The sequence below is a fragment of the Engystomops pustulosus genome, chromosome 1, assembly GCF_040894005.1.
Source record: "Engystomops pustulosus chromosome 1, aEngPut4.maternal, whole genome shotgun sequence".
NCBI lineage: Eukaryota > Metazoa > Chordata > Amphibia > Anura > Leptodactylidae > Engystomops > Engystomops pustulosus.
Window position 1 is genome coordinate 185,115,747 of NC_092411.1, and position 18,701 is coordinate 185,134,447.

Genomic DNA, 18,701 nt, shown 5'->3' on the forward strand with positions numbered 1-18,701 from the left:
AAACTGGAAAAAGCATCTCATCCCGCAAAAAAAAAAAAAAATGCCATCACTTAGCCCCAATAATGAAAAAACGAAAATTTTATAGCCTGCAAAATGGGACAATGAGGAAACTAAAATCCTGGCAGCTGCAGGGTGCTCCTTCCCTTCTGCACCTTGCTGTGTGCCCATAAATCAAGTAACGGCCTCATGTGGGGGGTCTCTGTACTCCTGAGAAATTATAGAACAAATTGTATGGTGGGTTTTCTTTTTTTTTCTTTTGGAAATGTGTAAATTTTAGGGGTATAACCGACAAAATTGGACCATTCTAAATTTCACCTTCATTTTGATTCAATTACTATGAAGATCTCAGGGGGTTAACAATCTTCCTAAAAGTTTCTGATAGTTTGAGGAGTGCAGATTAGAAAATGGGTTGATTATATACGGGGTTGTAATGCTCAATATGTAAAATTTCATTTAAAACAGTATTTATCCCCAAAATAGTAAATTCTGAAAATACAGAAAATCGATAATCTATTTGTAAGCCGCATGACATCAAAATAAATTATCCAGATATTTCAAAAATTATGAAAATGTAAAGTAGACAAATGGGAAATGTTATTCAGCAAGTTACTTAGGTGGTAAATCTATATGCCTGAAAACGCAATGATTTCGAATATCGAAAATGGCAAATTTTTCAAAAAATTTATCGTTTTTTCTTATGTTTTGCGTTTATTTACAAAAAAATCAGACAAAATTTAGCACTCAAAAGAAGTACAACATGTGGGGGAAAAAACAGTGTTCAAAAGTTATAACCATATAAAGCGACGCAAGTCAGGATACAAAAAATGGGACTGAGCCTTAATCTACAAAATGGCTGCGTCCTTAAGGGGTTAAACAAACGCCGCAGTGTTAGAAGGATAGTGTTACCGGAAACCTCCGGTGACTCTATCTAACACTGCGGCGGAATACAATGTAAACATCAGACTGTTCCCAAAGCGGTCCGATGTATTCATGAGGGGGCGTGGTTAGGGGCGGTGACTGCCGCATGATGCGCGGCAGTCACCGCCAGCCTATGGAGCAAGTGGGACGGTCCAGGGAAGAGGCCGCGCCTTGCGAGCGGTCCGGCGATTACATTGTACTCCAACGCAGTGTTAGCTAGCGTTACCGGAGGTTTCCGGTAACGCTATCCTGCTAATACTGCAGCTTTTGTTTATGGGTGACAGCTCCTCTTTAAAGGAAACTTACCACTTGACGTGGTTGGTGTAAGATGCATACACCGAGGACCAGCTCAGGGTGAGCTGGTGCCGGTGCCTACTTTCATTAGTGTCCTAAACCGCTGTATGGCGGTTTAAAAACTTTTTGTTCTTTACACCCGAAGGAGTTTTGGCGTACCAAGCGTTCGACTGTGCGCACAGCTCCCCGGCATTTCCTATGTAGGCGCGCGCACAGTCGCGAGGCACGGTGCGCCGAAGCTCCTTCGGGTGTAAAGAATAAAAAGTGTTTAAACCGTGATACAGCAGTTTAGGACACTAATGAAAGTAAGCACCGGCACCAGCTCACCCTGAGCTGGTGCTCGGTATATGCATCTTACACCTACCATGTCAAGTGGTAGGTTTCCTTTAAGTAGTCTTGCCTTTCATTAGACACCTGCCAAACTAATTAGCACCGATGTCTGCAATTGCTTCCAGTGATATAAAGAGCTCTGACACACATCACCATCAATGAGTGTAACTGAGAAACAAAAAATGTCTTACCTTATCACTCCTAAACACTTTTTGCATAATAATTTGGAACACAGTGTAATGCTGCTGACTTCTTCCTATACTGATATACAGCCTGGTATATCGATCATTCCTTTTTATAAATCATATTCAGCTATTCCTGAAGTGGGTGGAACTTCTTAGTTGAGACATCAACTAAGGGCATGCATATTAATCAGGACAGCATGTTTGTAATTGGCTGACCAGAAGCATGTGATGATCACTCAACGTTGCCCAATTTTATTTTCCATGGTTACCAGAAAGCGGCTCCGGCAGATAACTAAACAGAGTAAATTATAGAGTTGCTTAGTGCACAGATTTTATGTGGTTTTCTTTATCTGTTTAATGATTATTTGCATGAATTAATAAACAGAGCTAGAATCTGGTGACAACGAAATTCTAGTGTACGATGATGGTTGTGATGAAGATGAACCTTCTTTTAGTTCAGGTATGTTTATTCAGTTTGGATTATTTCCTTTTTCTATCCTGAATGAATAGATTCTTTGACCACCTTTAAAGGACAGGAGTTTGAGCAAAGTTCTGCCTGTTTTTTTTTTTTTGTAAATAAGAACCACTAGTGGGTAAAATACATGGAATAGATGCAGAGGTTTCCACACTTTTTCACTTGGAAAAGATTCATTCATGCATTTGGCTTCTAAATACTGACATGTAAGCTGCCTTACACTTATCATAAGAGCAAAATTATTCCTTCATTTCTACATTTCCAGAATAGAAATGAACTTTCAACTAATTAATTCATTTCCATTTGAATTGAAACGAATGACTATTTTTTTGCAGCCATTTATCTTATAAGGCTTAAAAGGAACGCGTTTTGTCCATATAAAGCTGCAGACACTGTTCAGTAAGTGGTGTTAGAGATCTTTTGGCTGAACACCGCACAAAATCCCCTGTAGTATTTAAACAGGAACCTGCTGTACCAGGTGGTTGGGCTGTGGTCTTATATTGGAGTTCACTAGAGTGCTCTGAATCCAGCTCAAGTCCTGGAATTTAAATGCATTTTTCGAAGACCAAGTGCTACTTGCAACATTCAGAATGATATGACATTGGCCTAGGGGGCAGCCTCAGGGCTAGTCTGGCCTGGAAGGGGGATGTGGCGGTAGTCTGGACTAAGGGGGGAGGAGGGGTCAGCGTTGTTGTTAGCCTGGTCTGAGGGAATTGGTGGCGACCTCAGCCATAATCTGGTCTGGGGGAGGGGGCGCCTCAGCCACAATCTGGTTTGGAAAGGGGGGGGTTCCCTTTAAGTTTATTTCATAAATTGTATATACTCTAAAGCACAGAATAAAAATGTAAATTAGATGATTGTAAAAGAACACTGATCAAAATTGGAGAACACTTTCAAATACCTGCAAGTTATTGGTGTTCATCTGACACTCAGTGCTAATTTCCTTAATCCCTTCAGGCCTCAGCCTATTTTGGGCTCAAGGATACAGACCCATTTTTGAAATCTGCCCAGTGTCACTATAAGTGGTTATAGCTTTGGAACGCTTTAACATATCCAGGGATTTTTGAGATTTTTTTTCTCTTGACAAATTGTACTTCAAATTAGTTTAAAAATTTGGATGATATCTTTTGTATTTAGCTATGAAAAAAGCTGAAATTTGGCCAAGTCCTTTATTTAGAGGCACCTGCTCAACTTTCAATTGACCGTGAGATAGCTAAATAAACGCAAGACTCGTAAATTACAACATTGTGGAAACTACATCCCTCAACATATGAAAAAGCACTTTTATGAAATGTGTTTACCCTTCATGTTTTTATAGGGTTTAAAACAAAATGAAGGTGCGATTTACAAATTGTAATATTTTTGGACAATACATTAATTTTGGGCTTAAAATTAACCTCTTACCGCTGAAGCCACCTTCCATTTTTTCATATGTGCCATGTGTCACTATAAATGGTTATAACTTCGGAACACTTTAACATATCCAAGTAATATTGAAATTGTTTTCTCGTGACACTTTGTACTTTATGTGAGTTGAAAAAATCTTGGTGGTATGTTTTGCATTTATTTATTAGAAAATCAGATATTTGGAGAATATTTTTTAAAATTCTCGATTTTCGAAATTCAAAATGTTCTACTTTTTCCACACATAGTCATAACAGCAAAAAAAACGTAATAATTAACATTCCGACATTTTTTTTTTTAATGCATTCACTCATTTTTGTAGGATTTTCACATTTTCATAAATCACGGGACCAGCTCAGGTTTCAAGTACCTTTGAGAGGCCTGAATAAAAATAAAACAGCATAAATTACCCCATTATAGAAACGAAACCCCTCAACGTACGCCGCGTCCAAAATGCTTGATCTATCAAAATATAGTAATGGTTTCTCACTGCGTTTAACCCTGTAACAGAAAAGGTTGTGCAGTCCTAAGAGTGGTAGCATTGAAAAAGTCATCAAAAGCCGCACAAAATGACACCACCCACAGCTCCGTACACCGAAGTATGAAAAAGGTATTAGCGCCAGAAGATGGCAAAATAAAAAAAAATTAAAAAATTTGTACAGGAGGTTCTAATTTTTGTAAATTTATGAAAACATTATGAAATCTATACCCATTGGGTATCCCTGTGAGAGTAAAGTAGACATGTCATTTGTGGCGCACAGTGAAAGCCGTAAAATCCAAGCCCACAAGAAAACGCAGGAAATGCAATTTTTCACTGCATTTGGAATTTTTTCCTGCTTACCAGTACACAGCATGGAATATTCAATACCATCTCTATGAAGTGCAATTTGTTACGCAGAAAACAAGCCGTCACACAGCTCTTTACGTGTAAAAATAAAAAAGTTCTAGATTTTTGAGGTTGGGAGTGAAAAAACAAAGGGCCAGGTCGTTAAGGGGTTAAAAGCAAATGCTTGTGTAAGCTTCACAAAATTTAGTTATATTTTTTTCCTATGCTACAGTAATTCCTGTACTCTTTTTATGATCATCACATTTTTTTGCAAAGTAAATGTTTTATGTTGATCTACTTTGAATAGCGGTATTTTGTAAAACAGTGCAGTGGCATATTGTCTCATTTACAAAGAAATCCATCAAATGTTTATCAATGGAGATAACTTGGTTTTTTTCATCACTAGAGTACCGTATATACTCAAGTATAACTCAAGGCACCCAATTTTACCACAAAATACTGGGAAAACTTATTGACATGTGTATGAGCCTAGAGTGGGAAATGCAGTGGTCACAGCCTCCTCCACTAATGAAATGCCCAGACAACCTCTGGTAATGTCCTAGTTTGCACTAGTGGAATGCAATGATGCGTTTCTGTACAAAAAGAAAAAAATGTAGTCCGCTCACCTGGACGTATGAAAACATGCGACAACAACGTGGCAATTCTTGAGCAACGGAACTTTCGGCTCTGAAGTACATGGAATACAGGCAGTCCCCGGGTTACATACAAGATAGGGTCTGTAGGTTTGTTCTTAAGTTGAGTTTGTATGTAAGTCGGAACTGTATATTTTATCATTGTAATCCCAGCCAGAACTTTTTTGGTCTCTTTGACAATTGGATTTTAAAAATGTTAGGTTGTCATAAGAATCAATATTAACACTAAAGCTTCATTACAGACACATTTGATAACTGTTATGGCTGTTTATTGTAGCCTAGGACTAAAGTACAACAAATTACCAACATACAGAGGTTTGTTTGTAACTATGGGTCGTATGTAAGTCGAGTGTTCTTAAGTAGGGGACCGCCTGTATACAATAATGAACAAATCCAGCTTCAAACGATGTCCATGTAAGTTAAAGAAAATCTTTTACCTTTATTGAGACAACTTTGTAAAAAAGAAAATGGTTGAAGCAGACAACCCTCAAACACGGAAAGTACTTGGGGTAGTGAGGAGACCAATAGTCGCCTATGCGTTTCAGAGAAACATCTCCTTAATCATGTATGATACGAAAATGCTCACGGGAAGTTGATATTCACACTTCCCACAACCACGTGATTTACGTGTCAATGGTGTCATAGATCACGTGAGCATTTCGATTTGATTGATAAGGTATCTTTTAACACAAACAAAGTAATAAAGACATTAAACAATTAGTTAAAAAATACAAAGCAATTACCATATTATATATTATTGGAGTATGGAGTATATGACATGCAAGAACAGAGATTAGTACTGGTAAATCACATCTTGTTAAGACCCTCCGGAACTCGGGTTTGTAACGTGAATATCCAGAAGGTTTCTCTATTGAGAAGTTTCCTTCTGTGATCCCTTCCTCCGGTAGGGCGTTTCACTTTCTCTATTGCTACAACTGATAGCCCTGAACAATCACCATTATAAACGTTTTGGAAGTGCCATGGAGACATTTATTGCATCAACCTTACTGGCATCTGATATGTGACAGCGTATTCTGGTTTTAAGAGAGCATGTGGTGCAGCCTACATACTGGAGATTGCACTAGTTACAAATGATCAGGTATATGACATATGTTGTATTGCAATTTATATAATTGTATATTTTATATAGTTGTGTACGAGCATAGCAAAAATGTTTACTTGGTGCTGCAAAATTGCAGCATGTGCACCTCTTATGTCCAAATTTATAGAACCCTTGGTACATCAAGCCAACTACCAGATGGAGAATTTTCTGAAAGGTACAAACTTGGTGATAGTTGCATGCCCAATGTTGGTGCCCTTCTAGCCACACAATTAATTTTTTCAGGGAGTATGGAAACCAAATCGTTATCCATATAAAGTATTGGAAAATGTTTATTGACAATGCATGTAATTTCTCGATATTGAAGACTATATGTGGTAGAAAATGTAACCTGTGTATTATGTTTTTTTATGCCGAACGGTCTCTTTTTCTACCAATAATTTTTCTCTAGGAATTTTTTTTCAACTATGTTATGCGCTCTATTAAGCATCCAGTTAGAAAGATTTATTACTGAGAGAATATCCTTTTTCTTATTAATTTTGTTTGCTAGAGTGGTGGTATCAGTACAGTTGCATTGACTCGAATCATTTCTCCTACTGGAATATTTTTGATGACCTGTTTCGAGTGACACGAATGGGCATTGAGTGTTGAATTAAGTGATATGGGTTTAGAATATGGTTCAATAGTAACATGTATGGTACCTATAAGGGTGAAATCCAAGTAATGTACCTCATGTCTAGACAATTATTGGGTGAACCGTAAATTCATATTGTTCTGATTAATATAATCAGAGAGGTAGGTTAAACTTTTGTAAATTTGGTAAAATGCGTGACAATTTGGGCCGAGGACTTAGGAAAGCCATACGTAAACTCAAAACTAATAAGGACTTACTAGTCCGCCAGGTGGACAAAGGTGGAGCAGTTATTTTGAATGCGGGATTATACAGAGTGTTGAATGAGGACATCTTGTCTAATACAGATGTTAGTACTGATAGCGCAGCTACATACATAAATAAGAAGTGGGAGAGGGGGCTAGTGCAATGAATTATAACTTCAATATGTATATATTTGAAGTCCCCACTTCTAGTGTTAGCTCAATTAAGATGTGGTTGGCTTGAATGAATGCAAAAACCTACCAGAAAAAAGCCATTCCAACCAAAAAGTACTAAATATATAATTGAATCTTTATTGGAAATTCACATCGTACACTGATTAAAAACAAAACAAAAAGACAAGCTGATCACAAGAAAGGGGGAGGACAAGGACACTACATATAATCAGACAAATATTGCAGGGTGATGGGTAAGGATAGGTGCTGCCCTCCTAAGAATTGATTTTAGGGGGATGACCTATGAGTCCAGGGACAGCAGTGTCTATAAAATATATAACTTCCACAGCATAGTGCTTACACATCAACTGGACATATCTTGGACACATAGATCGAAACATATAACATCAAAATTACATGATAATAATATTGCACATACCCATTGTAAGAGATTCTCTGCCGTCTGACACAAATTGCCCCGACGCGCGTTTCGGCGCTAGCCTTCGTCTGGGGGTAAATGTGTGGCAAAGATACCCGGGTTTTTAAAAGAAGCAGTAACCAATGGTGAGGAGGCCAAAACGCCTCCATACCTGTCAACCGATGTCATTTCCGGTCGACGTTATTGAGCGCACTCCATCCGGGAGGGACAGCTCCCCCACCCGCATCCCGCCCAGAACACGTGACCCGCTACGTGATGGTGACGTCACGGCAGGACACGTGATGCGGGCGCTGGATCAGGTGATCGGGGGCGTCCACCACCGAGCGTGTGCGCTGTCGATCGGAATTTTGACAGGTATGGTGATCACCGTACTACTAGAAAAGGATCCAATGTATTTACCCAAGAGGAGAGAAAAGGGTAGTGACACTTTACTTTTGAACATATATGTCTATCCTTCTAGTCTTAATATGAATAAATATTTCTTATTTTTACCAATAAATTCAATCGAGGGAAATGCCCAAGTTGTCTTAATTCATACGAAATCCATGACATTTCTTTTAAAAGATATAAAGTGCATGATGTTATCCAAAAGTGCATATACTGCATGATGTTAAAAATATGAATGTGATAAGGTGCTACAGTGACTATGACACACATGTGTAAACATCAAATACACCAAATTTAATGTGAGAAAGTGCAGCCCATTGCTCTGCTGCTCAGAGCAATGTGCTGCACAGAGGTAAGTGTCAGGAAGGGATGTATATTACATCATAATGCATATAATCCATGTTGCTGCAAAAAATTAAGAAGTCGTGACACAAATAAAGCAAAAATGGTGAAATAAAACTTATAAAACAATTTATGAAATAAGGTGTACAGAGGCTTATTGTATATAGTGTCTTAGGGTGATGTGAATGTGAGGAATATCCACCAAAATAGTGGATCTTATAAGAAGTCATGTTTACAATAAGAGGTGAAAAGAAAAAGGGGATATATGTGAGGAATATCCACCAAAATAGTGGATTTTGTAAGGAGTCATGTTAGCCGTAAGAAGTAAAAGGAAAAAAGACAAAAAGAGGAAAAATATATCAAAGTGTATGGGATGACCAACAGGGAGAGGACGATGGAAATATCTAGGGCATTTTTAGACCCAAGATTGGGTGAAGGAAGTTTCTTCCCCTATCCGATGATCGCTAGTCCATATGTCCTTGTTGGAAATTAAGGATAGAAAATGGTATAATTAATTTCCTTTGGATCCAAACACTCCTATTTTCGTAGTATGGTCTCACAATGAACCTGCTAGTAACAGAAAACAATAACATAAAATTAGTGACATACCATTCAACATAGACGTTTAAAAAAGTACTTTGTATACAATTTAAAAACCCAGTGTGGACCGGGTCGGGGGTCAGAGGAAGGGTGCATAGCTCAGGGTCTCATTCAGGCCAAATGGACTTAGAGTTTTCAAGGTCCAGATCCATCTGGTTTCACATTGCGCCAGTTTTTGCGCTACCGGGCCACCTCTGATATTATTTTTGACATGATCAATGCCACAAACACGGAGGTGTTTTGGATTACACCCATGTTTCTCTCTAAAGTGTTTTGCTATCGGGAGTCCGTCCGTACAAAAATCAGGGTCCTTTGCTGCTGTAATATCACGTACATGTTCCCGAACTCTTACTTTAAGTTCTCTAGTGGTCAGACCCACATTGGTTACTGCTTCTTTTAAAAACCCGGGTATCTTTGCCACACATTTACCCCCAGACGAAGGCTAGCGCCGAAACGCGCGTCGGGGCAATTTGTGTCAGACGGCAGAGAATCTCTTACAATGGGTATGTGCAATATTATTATCATGTAATTTTGATGTTATATGTTTCGATCTATGTGTCCAAGATATGTCCAGTTGATGTGTAAGCACTATGCTGTGGAAGTTATATATTTTATAGACACTGCTGTCCCTGGACTCATAGGTCATCCCCCTAAAATCAATTCTTAGGAGGGCAGCACCTATCCTTACCCATCACCCTGCAATATTTGTCTGATTATATGTAGTGTCCTTGTCCTCCCCCTTTCTTGTGATCAGCTTGTCTTTTTGTTTTGTTTTTAATCAGTGTACGATGTGAATTTCCAATAAAGATTCAATTATATATTTAGTACTTTTTGGTTGGAATGGCTTTTTTCTGGTAGGTTTTTGCATTCATTCAAGCCAACCACATCTTAATTGAGCTAACACTAGAAGTGGGGACTTCAAATATATACATATTGAAGTTATAATTCATTGCACTAGCCCCCTCTCCCACTTCTTATTTATGTATGTAGCTGCGCTATCAGTACTAATTGTCGTTGCTGTGTTATCCACAGAAAAAGGAGCTACTGGCTTGATGGATTTTAACGCCAGGGAACAATCCTGGCTGGAACAGGCTGACCAGGTTTTTGGGAGCGAGCCCACTGCATCGGTTTCGGAGAATCGGAGGGATGTGTGTGTATCTCAGGGCCAATTAAAAAATCTACTCCACCGGAAAACACGGGTCTGGTGGAACAAAACCTCACTGGAAAAATATGTTTTCCAGTCTTCGGATTCAGGTATTTCCCTCATTCCCTATTGATGATGAGGAAATGACCACGAAATGGGAGGCAATATGTAGCAAGTGCTCCGTAGAATTCATGGAACTACTGATTGTTTTATACAAAAAGTCATTGCTTGAAATTGAGTCTGAAATTGAGTCAGTTAAGCAATTCTTAACAGACACGATGACAAAAGAAGCTTTTGGCAAATTCCTTGAACAAATAGAAATAGACTTTGGAGATTGGGAAAAAAAGATTCAGGAAGTAAAAAAGAAAAAATATGCAAGAGACCTTAGAGACTTCCAACAAAAACAAGTCTATAGATGGCGAAGATCACGCCCCATACACCTCATGAGAAGACCCATAAGCCGTACATCATCGTTCTCCTCCAATACGTCACAAAGTGATGCAGGAGAAGGCCCGTATCGAAGAGGATATGATCATCAGGAAAGGGGCAGAAAAAGGAAAATGACTCAGAATCAATCCGAAGCTAAAAGAAAGCCGGAAACCAGAAGTACCACCACTGGAACTCAACTCAAGGTAATCAATTTAACTAATTATAATCTATCTGTAGAGGAAACTAAAGTATTGGAAAAGGGACTAACATTTTCCCCATGTGCCCGCTTTAATACTTTCACAGCGATAAAAGATCTAAATATATTTGCAAGATCGCTGATACATAAGAAATGGTTTCACGTGGAAGACCCCACAGACATCTTTACATCTACCACAGACTTGGAAGCAGTACGAATATTGGAAGAATTAGAACAAGAATCCAGAGATACATCAATACACGGTAAGATACCGTCCTGTGTGCGACCGAAATCACGTAAGTTCCCCGCTCTGTCCGCCTCACCCACCATCGAATTATTTGTAAAATTAGTATCTACGGAGTTTGAGAATATCTCTCAAGAGATTTATCAAGATAACTTAACCCCAAAGATGCGAGAAGCATTGAGAAACTTGGAAAAATTGGAGGATGTAATTATTAAACAGGCGGACAAAGGGGGGAACATAGTACTGTGGTCACGTCAGATGTATGAGGCAGAAGCCCAGCGACAGCTGAGAGACAAGACCTGTTATCAAAAATTAACATATAATCCAACTAGCAAATTTGTGGAAGAATTAAATACACTACTCAAGAGAGCGGTGACCAATGAAGTGATCTCTAAGGAATGTGCTGAGGCGTTATCAGTTAAATTGCCAAGGACACCAACATTATATCTTTTACCTAAGGTGCATAAAAATTCTGTTAACCCACCCGGACGCCCAATTATTTCAGGCAACGGGGGGCTGACAGAAAAAATTGGTAAATTTGTTGACTACTACTTAAAAGACATAGTAGAATGTCTACCTTCCTATGTCCGAGACACTTCGGATTTATTACAAAGGATTGAAGGTATCCATATGGATGAGGACATGATCCTTGTAACTTTAGATGTAGAGTCGCTGTACACAAGTATAAAACACTCTGATGGCCTAAAAGCCGTACAATTCTTTCTTGACACCACAATTTTAGATGGAGGTATGAAGGAACTCATCCTGTGTTTGTTGCAATTCGTCCTTCGTCACAATGCATTTGTCTTTGGAGACTCCTTCTTCCTACAGCTCCAGGGAACGGCCATGGGGGCGGCCTGCGCCCCCTCGTATGCCAATTTGTTCCTGGGGCTGTGGGAGAGGGATCTCCTCATGGGTGACCGGGATGTCGGAATGGACCGTGTCGTTTTTTGGGCACGGTACATTGACGACATCCTGGTCATCTGGAGGGGCACCGCCCAGGAGTTGGATACATTTATTCACCAACTAAATGATAATGAGATGAACATCAAACTCACTTACAAATATGACATGAATAAAGTGGACTTTTTGGATGTTCTTCTAGAAAAGGACGAATTTGGATACCTCCACTCTGATGTATATAGAAAGGAAACGGCAGTGAACGCTTTGCTGCATGCCTCATCATCCCACCCACCACAAACTATCACGGCAGTCCCCACTGGACAATATCTGCGCATGAGGAGAATTTGCTCGACTGACGAATCTTTTGAACTTCAGGCGCAGGAACTGAGACGCAGATTTAGAGATCGCGGATACAGCCAGAGAACGCTAAGGAAAGCCTACAACAGAGCTAAACAGACTTCAAGAATGGAATTACTATACCCAGAAAAGAAACAGAAGGAGGACTGCAAGGTAAGATTCATTACTGATTATCACTCACAATGGAAACAAATGAAAGAAGTATTGGAACGGTTTTGGCCCCTTTTGAGATCCGACCCTGTCCTGCAGAAATATATCCCAGAACATCCGGGCATAGCAGCACGTAGATCTAAAAATCTTAAAGATCTGCTAGTAAAAAGCCATTATGTAAAAAGGAATGGACACACCTTTCTGAACACCAAGGGCCCCAAATGGGGGTGCAAACCATGTGGTCGGTGTGTGGCATGCCCCAATATTATACAAACCGATTCTTTCAAAAATTCAAATGGATCTCGCACCTTTAAGATCACGCACACAATCACCTGCAATACCAAAACTGTAATTTACCATGCCTCATGCCCGTGCGATTTAATCTATGTGGGTCTGACCACTAGAGAACTTAAAGTAAGAGTTCGGGAACATGTACGTGATATTACAGCAGCAAAGGACCCTGATTTTTGTACGGACGGACTCCCGATAGCAAAACACTTTAGAGAGAAACATGGGTGTAATCCGAAACACCTCCGTGTTTGTGGCATTGATCATGTCAAAAATAATATCAGAGGTGGCCCGGTAGCGCAAAAACTGGCGCAATGTGAAACCAGATGGATCTGGACCTTGAAAACTCTAAGTCCATTTGGCCTGAATGAGACCCTGAGCTATGCACCCTTCCTCTGACCCCCGACCCGGTCCACACTGGGTTTTTAAATTGTATACAAAGTACTTTTTTAAACGTCTATGTTGAATGGTATGTCACTAATTTTATGTTATTGTTTTCTGTTACTAGCAGGTTCATTGTGAGACCTTACTACGAAAATAGGAGTGTTTGGATCCAAAGGAAATTAATTATACCATTTTCTATCCTTAATTTCCAACAAGGACATATGGACTAGCGATCATCGGATAGGGGAAGAAACTTCCTTCACCCAATCTTGGGTCTAAAAATGCCCTAGATATTTCCATCGTCCTCTCCCTGTTGGTCATCCCATACACTTTGATATATTTTTCCTCTTTTTGTCTTTTTTCCTTTTACTTCTTACGGCTAACATGACTCCTTACAAAATCCACTATTTTGGTGGATATTCCTCACATATATCCCCTTTTTCTTTTCACCTCTTATTGTAAACATGACTTCTTATAAGATCCACTATTTTGGTGGATATTCCTCACATTCACATCACCCTAAGACACTATATACAATAAGCCTCTGTACACCTTATTTCATAAATTGTTTTATAAGTTTTATTTCACCATTTTTGCTTTATTTGTGTCACGACTTCTTAATTTTTTGCAGCAACATGGATTATATGCATTATGATGTAATATACATCCCTTCCTGACACTTACCTCTGTGCAGCACATTGCTCTGAGCAGCAGAGCAATGGGCTGCACTTTCTCACATTAAATTTGGTGTATTTGATGTTTACACATGTGTGTCATAGTCACTGTAGCACCTTATCACATTCATATTTTTAACATCATGCAGTATATGCACTTTTGGATAACATCATGCACTTTATATCTTTTAAAAGAAATGTCATGGATTTCGTATGAATTAAGACAACTTGGGCATTTCCCTCGATTGAATTTATTGGTAAAAATAAGAAATATTTATTCATATTAAGACTAGAAGGATAGACATATATGTTCAAAAGTAAAGTGTCACTACCCTTTTCTCTCCTCTTGGGTAAATACATTGGATCCTTTTCTAGTAGTACGGTGATCACCATACCTGTCAAAATTCCGATCGACAGCGCACACGCTCGGTGGTGGACGCCCCCGATCACCTGATCCAGCGCCCGCATCACGTGTCCTGCCGTGACGTCACCATCACGTAGCGGGTCACGTGTTCTGGGCGGGATGCGGGTGGGGGAGCTGTCCCTCCCGGATGGAGTGCGCTCAATAACGTCGACCGGAAATGACATCGGTTGACAGGTATGGAGGCGTTTTGGCCTCCTCACCATTGGTTACTGCTTCTTTTAAAAACCCGGGTATCTTTGCCACACATTTACCCCCAGACGAAGGCTAGCGCCGAAACGCGCGTCGGGGCAATTTGTGTCAGACGGCAGAGAATCTCTTACAATGGGTATGTGCAATATTATTATCATGTAATTTTGATGTTATATGTTTCGATCTATGTGTCCAAGATATGTCCAGTTGATGTGTAAGCACTATGCTGTGGAAGTTATATATTTTATAGACACTGCTGTCCCTGGACTCATAGGTCATCCCCCTAAAATCAATTCTTAGGAGGGCAGCACCTATCCTTACCCATCACCCTGCAATATTTGTCTGATTATATGTAGTGTCCTTGTCCTCCCCCTTTCTTGTGATCAGCTTGTCTTTTTGTTTTGTTTTTAATCAGTGTACGATGTGAATTTCCAATAAAGATTCAATTATATATTTAGTACTTTTTGGTTGGAATGGCTTTTTTCTGGTAGGTTTTTGCATTCATTCAAGCCAACCACATCTTAATTGAGCTAACACTAGAAGTGGGGACTTCAAATATATACATATTGAAGTTATAATTCATTGCACTAGCCCCCTCTCCCACTTCTTATTTATGTATGTAGCTGCGCTATCAGTACTAATTGTCGTTGCTGTGTTATCCACAGAAAAAGGAGCTACTGGCTCGATGGATTTTAACGCCAGGGAACAATCCTGGCTGGAACAGGCTGACCAGGTTTTTGGGAGCGAGCCCACTGCATCGGTTTCGGAGAATCGGAGGGATGTGTGTGTATCTCAGGGCCAATTAAAAAATCTACTCCACCGGAAAACACGGGTCTGGTGGAACAAAACCTCACTGGAAAAATATGTTTTACAGGGATTAATACCTAGGGGTCTTCGGATTCAGGTATTTCCCTCATTCCCTATTGATGATGAGGAAATGACCACGAAATGGGAGGCAATATGTAGCAAGTGCTCCGTAGAATTCATGGAACTACTGATTGTTTTATACAAAAAGTCATTGCTTGAAATTGAGTCTGAAATTGAGTCAGTTAAGCAATTCTTAACAGACACGATGACAAAAGAAGCTTTTGGCAAATTCCTTGAACAAATAGAAATAGACTTTGGAGATTGGGAAAAAAAGATTCAGGAAGTAAAAAAGAAAAAATATGCAAGAGACCTTAGAGACTTCCAACAAAAACAAGTCTATAGATGGCGAAGATCACGCCCCATACACCTCATGAGAAGACCCATAAGCCGTACATCATCGTTCTCCTCCAATACGTCACAAAGTGATGCAGGAGAAGGCCCGTATCGAAGAGGATATGATCATCAGGAAAGGGGCAGAAAAAGGAAAATGACTCAGAATCAATCCGAAGCTAAAAGAAAGCCGGAAACCAGAAGTACCACCACTGGAACTCAACTCAAGGTAATCAATTTAACTAATTATAATCTATCTGTAGAGGAAACTAAAGTATTGGAAAAGGGACTAACATTTTCCCCATGTGCCCGCTTTAATACTTTCACAGCGATAAAAGATCTAAATATATTTGCAAGATCGCTGATACATAAGAAATGGTTTCACGTGGAAGACCCCACAGACATCTTTACATCTACCACAGACTTGGAAGCAGTACGAATATTGGAAGAATTAGAACAAGAATCCAGAGATACATCAATACACGGTAAGATACCGTCCTGTGTGCGACCGAAATCACGTAAGTTCCCCGCTCTGTCCGCCTCACCCACCATCGAATTATTTGTAAAATTAGTATCTACGGAGTTTGAGAATATCTCTCAAGAGATTTATCAAGATAACTTAACCCCAAAGATGCGAGAAGCATTGAGAAACTTGGAAAAATTGGAGGATGTAATTATTAAACAGGCGGACAAAGGGGGGAACATAGTACTGTGGTCACGTCAGATGTATGAGGCAGAAGCCCAGCGACAGCTGAGAGACAAGACCTGTTATCAAAAATTAACATATAATCCAACTAGCAAATTTGTGGAAGAATTAAATACACTACTCAAGAGAGCGGTGACCAATGAAGTGATCTCTAAGGAATGTGCTGAGGCGTTATCAGTTAAATTGCCAAGGACACCAACATTATATCTTTTACCTAAGGTGCATAAAAATTCTGTTAACCCACCCGGACGCCCAATTATTTCAGGCAACGGGGGGCTGACAGAAAAAATTGGTAAATTTGTTGACTACTACTTAAAAGACATAGTAGAATGTCTACCTTCCTATGTCCGAGACACTTCGGATTTATTACAAAGGATTGAAGGTATCCATATGGATGAGGACATGATCCTTGTAACTTTAGATGTAGAGTCGCTGTACACAAGTATAAAACACTCTGATGGCCTAAAAGCCGTACAATTCTTTCTTGACACCACAATTTTAGATGGAGGTATGAAGGAACTCATCCTGTGTTTGTTGCAATTCGTCCTTCGTCACAATGCATTTGTCTTTGGAGACTCCTTCTTCCTACAGCTCCAGGGAACGGCCATGGGGGCGGCCTGCGCCCCCTCGTATGCCAATTTGTTCCTGGGGCTGTGGGAGAGGGATCTCCTCATGGGTGACCGGGATGTCGGAATGGACCGTGTCGTTTTTTGGGCACGGTACATTGACGACATCCTGGTCATCTGGAGGGGCACCGCCCAGGAGTTGGATACATTTATTCACCAACTAAATGATAATGAGATGAACATCAAACTCACTTACAAATATGACATGAATAAAGTGGACTTTTTGGATGTTCTTCTAGAAAAGGACGAATTTGGATACCTCCACTCTGATGTATATAGAAAGGAAACGGCAGTGAACGCTTTGCTGCATGCCTCATCATCCCACCCACCACAAACTATCACGGCAGTCCCCACTGGACAATATCTGCGCATGAGGAGAATTTGCTCGACTGACGAATCTTTTGAACTTCAGGCGCAGGAACTGAGACGCAGATTTAGAGATCGCGGATACAGCCAGAGAACGCTAAGGAAAGCCTACAACAGAGCTAAACAGACTTCAAGAATGGAATTACTATACCCAGAAAAGAAACAGAAGGAGGACTGCAAGGTAAGATTCATTACTGATTATCACTCACAATGGAAACAAATGAAAGAAGTATTGGAACGGTTTTGGCCCCTTTTGAGATCCGACCCTGTCCTGCAGAAATATATCCCAGAACATCCGGGCATAGCAGCACGTAGATCTAAAAATCTTAAAGATCTGCTAGTAAAAAGCCATTATGTAAAAAGGAATGGACACACCTTTCTGAACACCAAGGGCCCCAAATGGGGGTGCAAACCATGTGGTCGGTGTGTGGCATGCCCCAATATTATACAAACCGATTCTTTCAAAAATTCAATTGGATCTCGCACCTTTAAGATCACGCACACAATCACCTGCAATACCAAAACTGTAATTTACCATGCCTCATGCCCGTGCGATTTAATCTATGTGGGTCTGACCACTAGAGAACTTAAAGTAAGAGTTCGGGAACATGTACGTGATATTACAGCAGCAAAGGACCCTGATTTTTGTACGGACGGACTCCCGATAGCAAAACACTTTAGAGAGAAACATGGGTGTAATCCAAAACACCTCCGTGTTTGTGGCATTGATCATGTCAAAAATAATATCAGAGGTGGCCCGGTAGCGCAAAAACTGGCGCAATGTGAAACCAGATGGATCTGGACCTTGAAAACTCTAAGTCCATTTGGCCTGAATGAGACCCTGAGCTATGCACCCTTCCTCTGACCCCCGACCCGGTCCACACTGGGTTTTTAAATTGTATACAAAGTACTTTTTTAAACGTCTATGTTGAATGGTATGTCACTAATTTTATGTTATTGTTTTCTGTTACTAGCAGGTTCATTGTGAGACCATACTACGAAAATAGGAGTGTTTGGATCCAAAGGAAATTAATTATACCATTTTCTATCCTTAATTTCCAACAAGGACATATGGACTAGCGATCATCGGATAGGGGAAGAAACTTCCTTCACCCAATCTTGGGTCTAAAAATGCCCTAGATATTTCCATCGTCCTCTCCCTGTTGGTCATCCCATACACTTTGATATATTTTTCCTCTTTTTGTCTTTTTTCCTTTTACTTCTTACGGCTAACATGACTCCTTACAAAATCCACTATTTTGGTGGATATTCCTCACATATATCCCCTTTTTCTTTTCACCTCTTATTGTAAACATGACTTCTTATAAGATCCACTATTTTGGTGGATATTCCTCACATTTACATCACCCTAAGACACTATATACAATAAGCCTCTGTACACCTTATTTCATAAATTGTTTTATAAGTTTTATTTCACCATTTTTGCTTTATTTGTGTCACGAC

The 18,701-nt window shown here is 39.8% G+C and overlaps 1 protein-coding gene across 7 annotated transcripts in view; it reads left to right on the top strand.

The window, feature by feature from the left end:
• The window catches only part of CENPC (centromere protein C), a 127,472-nt gene that overhangs the window by 70,284 nt on the left and 38,487 nt on the right, over positions 1 to 18,701 (top strand). For 6 of the 7 annotated variants that reach the window (XR_011848779.1, XM_072114920.1, XM_072114948.1 and 3 more), the window contains one exon: positions 2,113 to 2,187. The exons of the other annotated variant lie outside the window; for it this stretch is intronic. Coding sequence is in view for 5 of the 6 variants with exons in the window: in XM_072114920.1 (XP_071971021.1) it covers positions 2,113 to 2,187 (75 nt within the window). In the remaining variant the exon portion in view is untranslated. The remainder of the gene's footprint in view (positions 1 to 2,112; positions 2,188 to 18,701) is intronic. 7 annotated transcript variants of the gene reach the window in all.